The 12,908-nt window shown below is 45.3% G+C and overlaps 1 protein-coding gene across 10 annotated transcripts in view; it reads left to right on the top strand.

Annotated features, from left to right (window-relative positions):
• Positions 1-12,908, top strand: part of WWP2 (WW domain containing E3 ubiquitin protein ligase 2) — a 180,092-nt gene that overhangs the window by 19,406 nt on the left and 147,778 nt on the right. For 5 of the 10 annotated variants that reach the window (XR_010110280.1, XM_003814535.5, XM_003814536.5 and 2 more), the window contains one exon: positions 5,938-6,022. Coding sequence is in view for 9 of the 10 variants with exons in the window: in XM_003814535.5 (XP_003814583.1) it covers positions 5,953-6,022 (70 nt within the window). In the remaining variant the exon portion in view is untranslated. Of the gene's footprint in view, positions 1-1,997; positions 2,119-5,937; positions 6,023-12,908 lie in introns of all 10 variants that reach the window. The other 5 variants (XM_055100406.2, XM_055100410.2, XM_063597709.1 and 2 more) reach the window with 2 other exon arrangements.

The following is a 12,908-nucleotide window of genomic DNA, read 5'->3' on the forward strand; positions in this document are numbered from 1 at the left end:
TCCTATGGTAGTGGGTTATCAGAACTTATTAACATTAGTGTCACTAAAGTTTGTATACAACCCCTGAATGCTAAATTTGGCTTTAAAAAAGGAAAAAAAAAGAACTGAGATGGGAGTCTGTCTGAACGTTCAAGGGATAGTTGAACAGTGAGGAGGCCTGTGTGGCAGTAATCACAGCATGATGAGGGTGGGGGGATACTGGGGAGCAGGAAGTGGGCCATGAGGTCAGAGAGGGGTGTGGAAATGGGGGAAGGTATTGCATAGGACGTCAAAGTTCATTTGCAGGTCTTTGGCTTTTACTCTTTTTTTGTTTTTGTTTTTCAAACAGGGTCTCACTGTGTCACCCAGGCTGGAGTGCGGTGGCACAATCTTGGCTCACTGCAGCCTTGACCTCCTGGGCTCAAGGGATCCTCCCAACTCTGTGGTCCTGATTAGCTGGGTCCACAGGCATGTGCCATCACACTCAGCTAATTTTTGTATTTTTTTTGGAGAGATGGAATTTGACCATGTTGCCCAGGCTGGTCTTGAACTCCTGAGCACAAGGTGATCCGCCCGCCTCAGCCTCCCGAAGTGCTGGGATTATAGGCGCCCGCTGGTTTTTACTCTGAGTTAGACAGTGTCTTAGTTCATTTTGTGTTTCCATAACTGGATAATAGAAACGGGATAATTTATAAAGAGACTAGGTAATTTATAAAGAAAAGAGATTTATTCTTTGTATTTGAGTCTGGGAAGTCTAAGGTGGAGGGCCCACATCCTGGCAAGGGCCTTTGTACTCCACATCCCAAGTGGAAGGAAAGGCAGGAGAGCTAGAGAGAAATGTGAGGGGCTGAACTTGCTTTTATAACAAACCTGCTCTTGAGATAATGGCCCCCGCCCTGAAGTAACATCAATCTGCCCTCATGATCCAATCACCTCTTCAAGGCCCCACCTCTCAATACTGTTAAGATTAAATTTCCGGAGCCGGGCGAGGTGGCTCACGCCTGTAATCCCAGCACTTTGGGAGGCTGAGACGGGCGGATCACCTGAGGTCAGGAGTTCGAGACCAGCTTGGCCAACATGGTGAAACCCTGTGTTTACTAAAAATACAAAAATTAGCTGGGCATGTTAGCGGGTGCCTGTAATCCCAGCTACCAGGGAGGCTGAGGCAGGAGAATCTCTTGAACCCGGGAGGCAGAGGTTGCAGTGAGCCAAGATAGCGCCACTGCACTCCAGCCCGGGTGACAGAGCGAGACTCCATCTCAAACAAACAAACAAACAGACAAACAAAGGGATGACATTCAAAGCCTGAGACAGAATGAGGTAACTGAGAAGAGGTAGAACATTGATTGCTTGAGGTTGAGGATGGGGCAGGAGCCAACCAAGAAGGCTCAGGTGGGGCAGGAGGAGGATGAGGCAGGACTGGTATCCCCAGAGCTGAGGGAAAAAAGCAGTTAAAGAACAAAATGGTGATCAGTTGTGACAGATGCTGCCAATAGGTCAGTCATGTAAGAGGAGATGGAGAATTGCTATGGGATTTGGTAACCTGGAGGTCTCTCTGGAGCTCTTGATAAGAAGAGTTTGGTGTTGTATTCCATTTGCTAAGTACCATTTCAGAGGTTTCCAGTGGAAGTAAAATGCTTATTACAGACTAGTCTAGAAAAACTAGCCACTTTAAATCTTTTTGGAAACTGGATATATCACATAAGACAAATTCTGTTCGAGTTTGCTAAAAATCTTGGAGCGTGACATTGTTTGACTTTAGCTATGGAAAATGTCAAAATCATTGTCACTTAGCCATAGCTACATTTATTTAAATTTAAATTTAAATTATAAAATAGAGCCAAGGTCTCACTATGTTGCCCAGGCTCGTCTTGAATTCCTGGGCTCACATGATCCTCTTGCCGCAGCCTCCCAGTGTGCTGGAATTACAGATGTGAGCCACTGTGCCTCTCCTGTAACCATATTTAATTCTCATATGAAGGGCTTTTGTCTTTATTTTATTTTATTTTTTTTTTGAGATGGAGTTTCACTCTCTCCCCCAGGCTGGGGTGCAGCGGCGTGATCTCAGCTCACTCCAACCTCTGCTTCCCAGGTTCAAGCGATTCTTCTGCCTCAGCCTCTGGATACCTGGGATTACAGGTGCGTGCCACCATGCCCGGCTAATTCTTGTATTTTTAGTAGAGATGGGGTTTCATCACATTGGCCGGGTTGGTCTCAAACTCCTGACCTCAAGTGATCTGCCTGCGTTGGCCTCCCAAAGTGCTGGGATTACAGGCGTGAGCCACTCTGCCTGGCCAAGGGCTTTCATTCTTAGAGTAATATGGTGAATTAATAACCATGTTTTAAAGCTGAACAACTCTTTAAGATAAGTCAGGCACCGGGCTTGGTGGTCCGATCCTGTATTTCCAGCTACTCAGGAGGCTGAGGCAGGGAGATTCTTTGAGTGCAGAAGTTCGAGGCTGCCGTGAGCCATGATTATGCCTGTGAGTAGCCACTGTACTCTAGCCTGGGCAATATAGCCAGACCCTGTGTCTAAATAGTAATAATAATAATATTGAAGAAAAAAAAGAAAATGGAAAGGCAGGGAGAGAGGTCACATACAAATAGAATGACAGAAGGTATTAATGATGTTGAATAGAACAGGAATTTTGGCCAGGCTTGGTGGCTCATGCTTGTAGTCCCAGCACTTTGGGAGGCTGCGGCAGAAGGATAGCTTGAAGCCAGGAGTTTGAGACTAGTCTGGCAACGTAGTGAGACCTTGTTTCTACAACAACAACAACAACAACAACAACAACAAAATATTAGAGTTGTGGTGGCACATCTATAGTCCCAGCTACTCAGGAGGCCAAGGTGAGAGGATTGCTCGAGTCTAGGAGTTCAAGGCTGCACTGAGCATGTTCATGCCACTGCACTCCCGGCATGGGCGACAGAGTGAGATACCATCTCTAAAAAACATAAGATACAAAGGCACAAGAATTTAACAGCATCAGTTCTCAAGTGTGGTCCTCAGACATTGGGAGGCCTCCCAGACCCTTTTAGGGTTTTGCAAGGTTAAAACTCTTTTCTTTTTCTTTCTTTCTTTTTTTTTTTTTTTTTTTTTGAGACGGAGTCTTGCTGTCATCGCCCGGGCTGGAGTGCAGTGGCATGATCTCGGCGCACTGCAACCTCTGACTCCCAGGTTCCAGCAATTCTCCTGCCTCAGCCTCCCAAGTAGCTGAGATTAGAGGCGCCCACGACCATGCCCGGCTAATTTTTGTATTTTTAGTAGAGACGAGGTTTCACCATGTTGGTCAGGCTGGTCTCGAACTCCTGATCTCAGGTGATCCACCCGCCTTGGCCTCCCAGAGCGCTGGGAATACAGGCGTGAGCCACTGTGCCTGGCCGAAACTATTTTCATAATGACATTAACACTTTGCCTTTTCACTGTGATCCCATTCACACCAATGTTCCAGAAGCAAAGGTGAGTAAAGCAGTTGGTGCTAGCACCAATTGGGCTGTTGCTGTGGTCATGGTATCCTTCACCACACATACTCTCAGTATAAAGAAAAGAAAAAGCCAGGTTCGCCTCAGAATGTCCTTGATGAAGTGGTAAAATTCATTAATTTTATGAAGTCTTGACTCCTGAGCACGTGTTTTTAATATTCTGTGTGCTGAAATGGGCAGTACTCCAAAAGCTCTTCTGCCGCCTGTTGAAGTATAATGGTGTGTTGGGAAAAAGCACGGTTGTTTGAATTGGGAGCTGAATTAATTGCTTTTTGGGTGAAGTACCATTTTTACTTAAACATCTAACAGACAAATGTGTTACTAGATTTGGGTATTTGGCAAGCCTTTTCTTGAAAACGAATGAAGTGAGCCCGACACTTCAAGGAAAACAACACAGTATTTGTTACCAATGATAAAATATGAGTTTTTTTTTTTTTTAAAGAAAAGAAAGAGTGGTCGAGTGCAGTGGTTCACACCTGTAATCCCAGCACTTTGGGAGGTTGAGGCAGGCGGATCACTTGAGGTTAGGAGTTCGAGACCAGCTTGGCCGACATGGCGAAACCCCATCTCTACTAAAAATACAAAAATTAGCCAGGTGGTGCTGGTGCCTCTAATTCCAGCTACCCATAAGGCTGAGGCAGGAGAATCACTTCAACTTGGGAGGTGGAGGCTGCAGTGAGCCGAGATTGTGCTACTGTACCACTCCAGCTTAGGTGTGTGAGACTCTGTCTCAAAAAAAAAAAAAGACAAAAGACAAGGTAGTAGAGATGATGGAAGGAGGGAGGAAGGGGAGCGGATATGAGTTTTTAAGTGAAAGGTTTTAAGGGAAAGTTAGACTTTTGGAATGCTTTTATCTACTACCAAGAGCTCAATGGCTTCCCAATGCTTAAAGACTTGTCTGATGAGATCAGTGGTGACATTCACAAATGTGATTTTTGGATATTGCATAATGAAATGTGTCAACATTTGGAAAATCTGCAGAACTCAACCAATATTTTTCAAATGTCAAATGATGATATTCCAAAATCACATACAAGTAAAAGATCCATTCAAAGTACAAGATAGACTTGCTTCTAGCCAAGACGGAATGACAGGGACACCTCATGGCGAATGATGCTGCACATCTTTTTTTTTTTTTTTCGAGACAGAGTCTTGCTCTGTCACTGAGGCTGGAGTGCCATGGCACAGTCTCGGCCCACTGCAACCTCCGCTTCCCGAGTTCAAGCGATTCTCCTGCCTCAGCCTCCCGAGTAGCTGGGATTACAGGCACCCACTACCACGCCCGACAAATTTGTTGTTTTTTAGTATAGATGGGGTTTCATCATTATGGCCAGGCTGGTCTTGAACTCCTGACCTCAGATGATCCACCTGTCTTGGCCTCCCAAAGTGCTGGGATTATAGACATGAGCCACTGCACCCAGCCTACCCATTTAAATAATTGTATTAGTTGTCTTCTTTTTCTCTTTCCTTTTTTTTTTTCTTGCATTATACTTTTAGCAAGGATTACTGTCAGATTCTACTCATTTGGCCAGAGACCCTCCTTGAGGTGTTTGCAGCAAACTTGCTCTACAGGTAGCACACTAGATTAGCTGTCTTTCTGCTGTGAATCTGTGATGTTCTTTTTGGAGATGTCTTTTTTTTTTTTCTTCTTTTTTTGAGACAGAATCTTGCTCTGTTGCCCAGGCTGGAGTGCAGTGGCACGATCTCGGCTCACTGCACCCTCCACCTCCTGGGTTCAAGCAATTCTCTGCCTCACCCTCCTGAGTAGCTGGGATTACAGGCACCCACCACTACGCTTGGCTAATTTTTTTGTATTTTTAGTAGAGATGGGATTTCATCATCTTGGCCAGACTGGTGTTGAACTCCCAACCCTGTAATCCACCCGCCTCCCAAAGTGCTGGGATTACAGGCATGAGCCACTGCGCCCAGCCAATCTTTTTTTTTTTTTGAGATGGAGTTTCGCTCTTGTCACCCAGGCTGGAGTGCAATGGCTGATCTTGGCTCACTGCAACCTCCTCCTCCTGGGCTCAAGGGATTCTCCTGCCTCAGCCTCCGGAGTTGCTGGGATTACAGGCATGCGCCACCATGCCTGGATAATTTTGTATTTTTTAGTAGAGATGGGGTTTTGCCATGTTGGTCAGGCTGGTCTCAAACTCCTGACCTCAGGTGATCTGGCCATCTCGGCCCCCCAAAGTGCTGGAATTACAGACGTGAGCGACCATGCCTGGCAGAGGTGTCTTAGTAGACTCTGCCTCCTCTAGACTTTGCTATAACAGTCCTGTGTCCTTTCTAGTCTATCCTAAGACCTGTCCAGGTTCATTAAGTCATTATAAGACAAACTATACCCTGGTTGCAGTTGCTTGGACGTTTCTATTTTCTTGCCTGTTTCTTTAAGCTTAAATACTGAAATTGAGTTAAACTCCTCTGTCTTCTTATCAGATATGCTCTAAATTCTTTTTTCTGTTTGTCTTACAGCTTCACGGTGATGATATGGCATCTGCCAGCTCTAGCCGGGCAGGAGTGGCCCTGCCTTTTGAGAAGTCTCAGCTCACTTTGAAAGGTGAGTGGCACTGTATAATGTCTTCATCTTGTCTACGCCCAGGGAAGAGGGAGAATCTAACCACACCTTGGTCTGGGGAGCCAAATTTTGTGAAATAGTTTACATGTGTTAATTATTTATTCTCATGGGATTGTCATCTTGTAGCTGTAATTCTTGAAGAAGAAAGAAAATAAAGGAGCAGGAAGATAGGGAACTTTTAGCTAAAATTGTCTAAAATGGTGATTTCAGGCCAGGTGCAGTGGCTCACCCCTGTAATTCAGCACTTTGGGAGGCTGAGGCAGGAGGATCCCTTAAGCCCAGAGTTTCAAGACCAGCCTGGGAAACATAGGGAAGCCCTGTCTCTACAGAACATAAAATAATTAGCCACGCATAGTGGTGCATGCTAGCTGGTCCCAGCTACTAAGGACACTGAAGTGGGAGGATCGCTTGAGCCTGGGAGTTCAAGGCTGCAGTGAGCTGTGATCACACCACTGCACTCAGCCTGGGCAACAGGGTGAGACCCTGTCCCAAAAACAAATTAAAATAAAAACTGAATAAAATAAAATGGTGACCTGTTCATGCCCTAGGGCTCGTTGCTACCTGCACTCACTCCCTAGGTGCTTCTTCCAACCTCTGGCTTTAAATGCCACCAATAGAAGATCACTCCTCTGGGCTTTTCCTCTGAACTCCTGATTTATAACCAGTAGCCAGTTTGTTATCTTCACTTGAATATTTAGTAAACATCTAAAATTTAGCCTGTCTATAGCTGAGGTCCTGGTTTTTCTTCCTCATTGTCTGTATCAACCCATCAGCGTATCTGGTTGACTCGATCTTCAAAATGTGTCACTCAACATTCAGCCACTTCTCACCACCCCTAGGTCCCAGCCTAGTCCAGGCCACCATTGTCTCCACCCTGAGTTAAGGCAGTAGCCTCCTGTCCTGTCTCTCGGCTTCTGCACTTTGCCCTCCTTCAGTCTGTTGGTCACACAGCAGCCAGTGATCTTGTTAAAAGGTAAACTGGGGCCAGGTGTGGTGGCTCATGCCTGTAATATCAGCACTTTGGGAGGCCAAGGCAGGAGGATCACCTGAGCCCAGGAGTTTGAGACCAGCCTGAGCAACAGAGCAAGACCCCCGTCTCTAAAAAAAAAAAAATCAGAGGCTGAGACAGGAGGATCACTTGAGCCTAGGAGTTCGAGGCTGCAGTAAGCTGTGATTGTGCCACCGCACTCCAGCCCAGGCAACAGAGCAGAGCGAGACCATGTCTCAGAAAAAAAAATGTAAGCTGGGTCTTGTCACTCCTCTGCTGAAACCATTCAAGGGTGCTTCATTTCACAGTAGAAGCCGAAGCTCCCATGTGATGTGACCCTTCCCCACCCCGCATTTCTCATCTCCTGTTCCTGGTCTACATTCTCTGTGCCCCAGCCTCCTTGCTCTTCAGTGAATACACTGGGCAGGCGTCTGCCTCTGGGCCTTTGCACTTGCTGTTCCCTCTGAGTGAAATGCTTTTCGCTTCATTATTTCCTTAGGCGTTTTCTCAAAAGCCACCCTCTTCCTGATCCCCTGATCCAACGCCACCTTTCTCATTGACTTCATCACATCTATTTCCCTCTCTTCTTTATATTTTTCTTATCAGCCCTTGTCCCTGTTTAATTAATTTATTTCATTTGTTGACTGTCTCCTTCAATAGAGTGTAAGATCCACAATAAGAGATTTTTGTCGCTTTGGTCACTGTTAACTACCCCAGCCAGTAGAACAGTGCCTGACACATAGTGGGCCCTCAGTAAATAGTGCCTGAACGAAAGAATATTGCTTCGGGTTCCATAGCTCTGCAGCCGTCACAGATGGGAGAGTGGCTCTCATTATCTGAGCTCAGACCCCTCAGCCTGGTCCTCCAGAGGCAAAATTGTGTCTCTTGGGAATATTTTTCTTGAGTATTTTTGAAATGCAAATGTTATTTATATAATATACTCATAGAGTTTAAAAATCTTAATTTTTAATTTTATTATTATTATATTTTGTGACAGAGTCTTGCTCTGTCGCCCAGGCTGGACTGCAGTGGCTCTGTCTCGGCTCACTGCAATTTCTTCCTCCCAGGTTAAAACAGTTCTCCTGTCTCAGCCTTCCAAGTAGCTGGGATTACCAGTGTGTGCCACCAGGCCTGGCTAACTTTTTTGTTTGTTTGTTTGTTTGTTTGTTTGAGATGGAGTCTCGCTCTGTTGCTCAGGCTGGAGTACAGTGGTGCGATCTCGACTCACTGTAACCTCCGCCTCCCGGGTTCAAGCAATTCTTCTGCCTCAGCCTCCTCAGTAGCTGGGACTACAGGCGTGTGCCACCGCGCCTGGCTACTTTTTGTATATTTAGTAGAGATGGAGTTTCACCATATTGGGCAGGCTGGCTTCAAACTCATGACCTCATGATCTCCCCGCCTCGGCCTCCCAAAGTGCTGGGATTACGGGCGTGAGCCACCGTGCCCAGCCTCCTATAGTTCAAAATTCTTTCCTGCAGTCCTTCAGTGCTCCTGCTTGGAAAAAACCAGTATTGTTTCTTGTGTGTCTCTTCCAAGATACACCAAAAGGGATGCATTTTTGTAATTTTGAGAGCCAGATTGCCTTCCTTGGAAGGAATACCCTTCTAGCAATGTGTGAGAGTGCCTGTTTCCCTACATCTTTACCAACACAATGTTGTCAGACTTTTAACTTTTGCCTGTTTCATTGGTGCAAGCTTGTGTTCTTAGTGTAGTTTTATTTCCCACTTCTTTACTTACGCATTTGATCCTTGAACAGTGTGAGGGTCAGGGGTGTTGATTCCCTGCTCAGTAAAAAAATCCACATGTAACTTTTGACTCCCCCAAAACTTTACTAACAGCCTGCTGTTGACTGAAAGCCTTGCCAATAACAGAAACAGTTGATTGGCTGGGTGCGGTGGCTCACGCCTGTAATCCCAGCACTTTGAGAGGCTGAGGCAGGCAGATTTCCTGAGGTCAGGAGTTCGAGACCAGCCTGGCCAATGTGGTGAAACCCTGCCTCTACTAAAAATACACAAAAAAATTAGCCAGGCGTGGTGGCAGGCGCATGTAATCCCAGCTACTTGGGAGGCTGAGGCAGGGGAACCGCCTCAACCCGGGAGGCCGAGGTTGCTGTGAGCCGAGACCACACCATTGCACTCCAGCCTGGGCAACAAGAACGAAATTCTGTCTCAAAGACAACAACAAAAAAAGAGAAACAGTTGATTAACACGTATTTTGTATGTTACATGTATTATATACTGTATTTTTACAATAAAATAAGCTAGAGAAAAAATCATAAGGAGGAAAAAAATTTTACTATTTATTCAGTGGAAGTGGGTCATCATAAAGGTCTTCATCCTCATCATTTTCATGTTGAGTAGCTGAGGAGGAGGAGGAAGAGGAAGGATTGGTTTTGCTGTCTCTTGGGTGGCAAAGGCAGGAGAAAATCCATGTAAAAGTGGACCCTCGTAGTTCAAACCTCTCTTGTTTAAAGGTCAACTGTATGATGTTTAGCATCTTTTTTTTTGTTTGTTTTTGAGACAGAGTCTCACTCTGTCACCCAGGCTGGGGTGCAGTGGTGTGATCTTGGCTCACTGCGACCTCTGTCTCCTGGGTTCAAGCGATTCTCATGCCTCAGCCTCCCAAGGAGCTGGGTTTACAGGCATGTGCCACCACACCTGGCTAATTTTTGTATTTTTAGTAGAGATGGGGTTTTGCTATGTTGGCCAGGCTGGTCTCAAACTTCTGACCTCAAGTGATCCGCCTGCCTCAGCCCCTCAAAGTGCTGGGATTACAGGTGTGAACTACTGCACCCGGCCAGTGTTTAGCATCTTATATATTTAAGGGCAGTTGTATTTCCTTTCCTATGGATTGCCTGTTCATGTTCTTTGCCTGTTTCTTATTACATTATTGATTTTTTTTGTAGTCTTGAAATATTTTAATTATATTTCTTGGAGTCTTTTGCCTTGCTTCTGCCCTTTTGAGTAGGGAGATGAGTTAGAGGGAACTAATATGGTTTTAAACTGGGGGCTACAGACTTTATTACCTTAGCTAATAATTAGCAAGTCTAGGTCAAAGCAGAAGTTGGCCTATTGGACCTGGTAACATCCTGAGGTCTCTGTTTTGGGGCCATGTTATTCAGCCACGCACACTTATTTCTTTACTTTTCTTTTTTTCTTTCTTTCTTTTTTTTTTTTTGAGACGGAGTCTCGCTCTATCACCAAGGCTGGAGTGCAGTGGCGTGATCTTGGTTCACTGCAACCTCTGCCTCCCAGGTTCAAGCAATTCTCCTGCCTCAGCCTCCAAAGAAGCTGGGATTACAGGCGCCTGCCACCACACCCGGCTAATTTTCGTATTTTTAGTAGAGACGAGGTTTCACCGTATTGGTCAGGCTGGTCTCAAACTCCTGACCTCAGGTGATCCACCCACCTCGGCCTGCCAAAGTGCTGGGATTACAGGCGTAAGCCACTGCACCTGGCCTCTTTTCTTTTTTTGAGACAGTCTTTCTCTGTTGCTCAGGCTGGAATGTAGTGGCATGATTACAGCTCACTGCAGCCTCAAAATAGGCTCAAGCAATCCTCCTGCCTCAGCCTCCTGAGTAGCTAGGACTCTAGGCATACACTACCATACTTAGCTAATTCTTAAATTTTTTTAATAGAGATAGGTCTTGCTGTGCTGTCCAGGCTGGTTTCAAACTCCTGGACTCAAGCAGTTCTCCCACCTTGGCCTCTTAAAGTGCTGGGATTACAGGTGTGAGCCACTGCACCTGGCCCCCACCTCGGCCTCTTAAGGTGCTGGGATTATAGATGTGAGCCTCTGCACCTGGCCAGCACATACTTACTTCTAAAGGCTTTTTTGTTGCCTTTCTTGAAGGTGAATTTTCTTACCAGGGTGGAAAGAGCCAGCTTGATAATACTGGTGTATCTCATTATACACATATTTAACCTACACAGATTTGGTAATACCATTCAGGAAAATGGTGGGGGGAAAGAGAAAGAGAGAAATAACCATTTAAATAGCGTAGGTGGTTCTTTTTCCCGTGCATTTCATGAAGAAAGCTGATAGTGTAACCTGTGGGGTGTGACTGCGCGGTTTCCAGTTCCCTTGTGCCTGCCCACAGTGTGATCCTGGTGTTTTAAGGTATATTTTTAAATGCATCGAGGCCCTTAAACGTAGGACAGCTATTTTATTTGATATTTTACTAGAGAAACACTGAAAAACTGATCTCTGAAAAGCATAGTATAATAAAACAAGAAACAAGCTGTTTGGAACTTATTGAGAGAGCAGATGCCAGACTCTATTGTGGTCCCTTCTTAAGAGCTTTTTCAGTGTATAATTTTGTCTTTATGTGATTTTTGCCTGATTTGTTGACTTTAAAAGCTAAATCTCACATAAAGTCGTGACTCTGTGTATAAAGATATATTTCATGAAAGAGACTTTCTAGATAAACTTGCTTATATCTTTATTTTGGCCTGTCTTTTAAGAACAAGAAATATTCAAAATATCACCCTGCTGATTAACTGTAGGTTACAAATGTGCCAGTGGAGAGACCTGGCCAACTCCACATTAAGCAGGTGTTCAAACTTAGTATCCCCAATGGCAGGACAACCTAATGTATGTGGTAAGAGGTACACGACATAACTTATGTAGTATTCTTTCTTTTGAGTCAGGGTCTCACTCTCACTCTGTCACCTAGGCTAGAGTGCAGTGGCACAATTACAGCTCACTACAGCCTCGACCTCCTGGGCTCCAGGGATCCTCCTATCTCAGCCTCTCGAGTAACTGGAACTACAGGTGTGAGCCACTACACCTGGCTAATATTTTATTTTTTGTAGATTTGGGGTCTTGCTGTGGTGCTCAGGCTTGTCTCGAACTCCTGGGGTCAGGTGGCCCTTCTGCCTCGGCCTCCTAAAGTGTTGCAATTACAGGGTGAGCCACTGTGCCTGGCCTTTAAACCGAATCTAATCATGAGGAAACAATTGTAATCACCCACTTCTTGCCCACTGCACAGATAAAATAAATTCACTGCTGGGCGCGGTGACTCATGCCTGTAATCCGAGCACTTTGGGAGGCCTAGGTGGGTAGATCATGAGGCCAGGAGTTCAAGACCAGCCTCGCCAAGATGGCGAAATCCTGTCTCTACTAAAAATACAAAAAAATTAGCTGGGTGTGATGGCAGGCGCCTGTAATCCCAGATACTTGGGAGGCTGAGGCAGAGAATTGCTTCAACCTGGGAGGCAGAAGTTGCAGTGAGTCGAGATTGCACCACTGCACTCCAGCCTGGGCGACAGAGCAAGACTCCATCTAAAAAAATAATAATAATAAATAAATAAATTCACTGGGACTGTAGCATTGCATTAGAGAAAGAGTTTAATTGACACAAAACAGGCCGTATGGGAGACAGAGTTATCACTCAGATCAGTCTTCCTGGAGGCTCAGAGGTTAGGGTTTTTATAGACAATTTGACAGGTAGGGGACTAGGGAATGGGTGCTGCTTATTGGTTGGGGATGAGATTATAGAGGTGTGGAAAATGGTCCTGTGCTGAGTCCACTTCTGGGTGGGGCCGCAGGATAATTTGTTTCACGAGTCAAGTCACGGGCCCAGGCAAAGTCAGTAGATTGCCAGAAAGTCAGAAAAAATCTCAAAAGACCAACCTTAGGTTCTGCAATAGCGATGTTATCTCTGGGAGCAATTGGGGAAGTCACAAATCTTGTGACCTCTGGCTTCATGACTCCTGAACAGTAAGGGATTATAGAAACTATACCTACCTCTTATTAGAATTCAAGCCCCTCCCATAATCCTAACCTTGTGGCTGTTGATTAGTTTTACAAAGGTGGTTTCGTTTTGGGAAGGGCTGTTATTGTCCTTGCTTTTTTTTTTTTTTTTTTTTTTTGAGACAG

The sequence above is a fragment of the Pan paniscus genome, chromosome 18, assembly GCF_029289425.2.
Source record: "Pan paniscus chromosome 18, NHGRI_mPanPan1-v2.0_pri, whole genome shotgun sequence".
Lineage (NCBI taxonomy): Eukaryota > Metazoa > Chordata > Mammalia > Primates > Hominidae > Pan > Pan paniscus.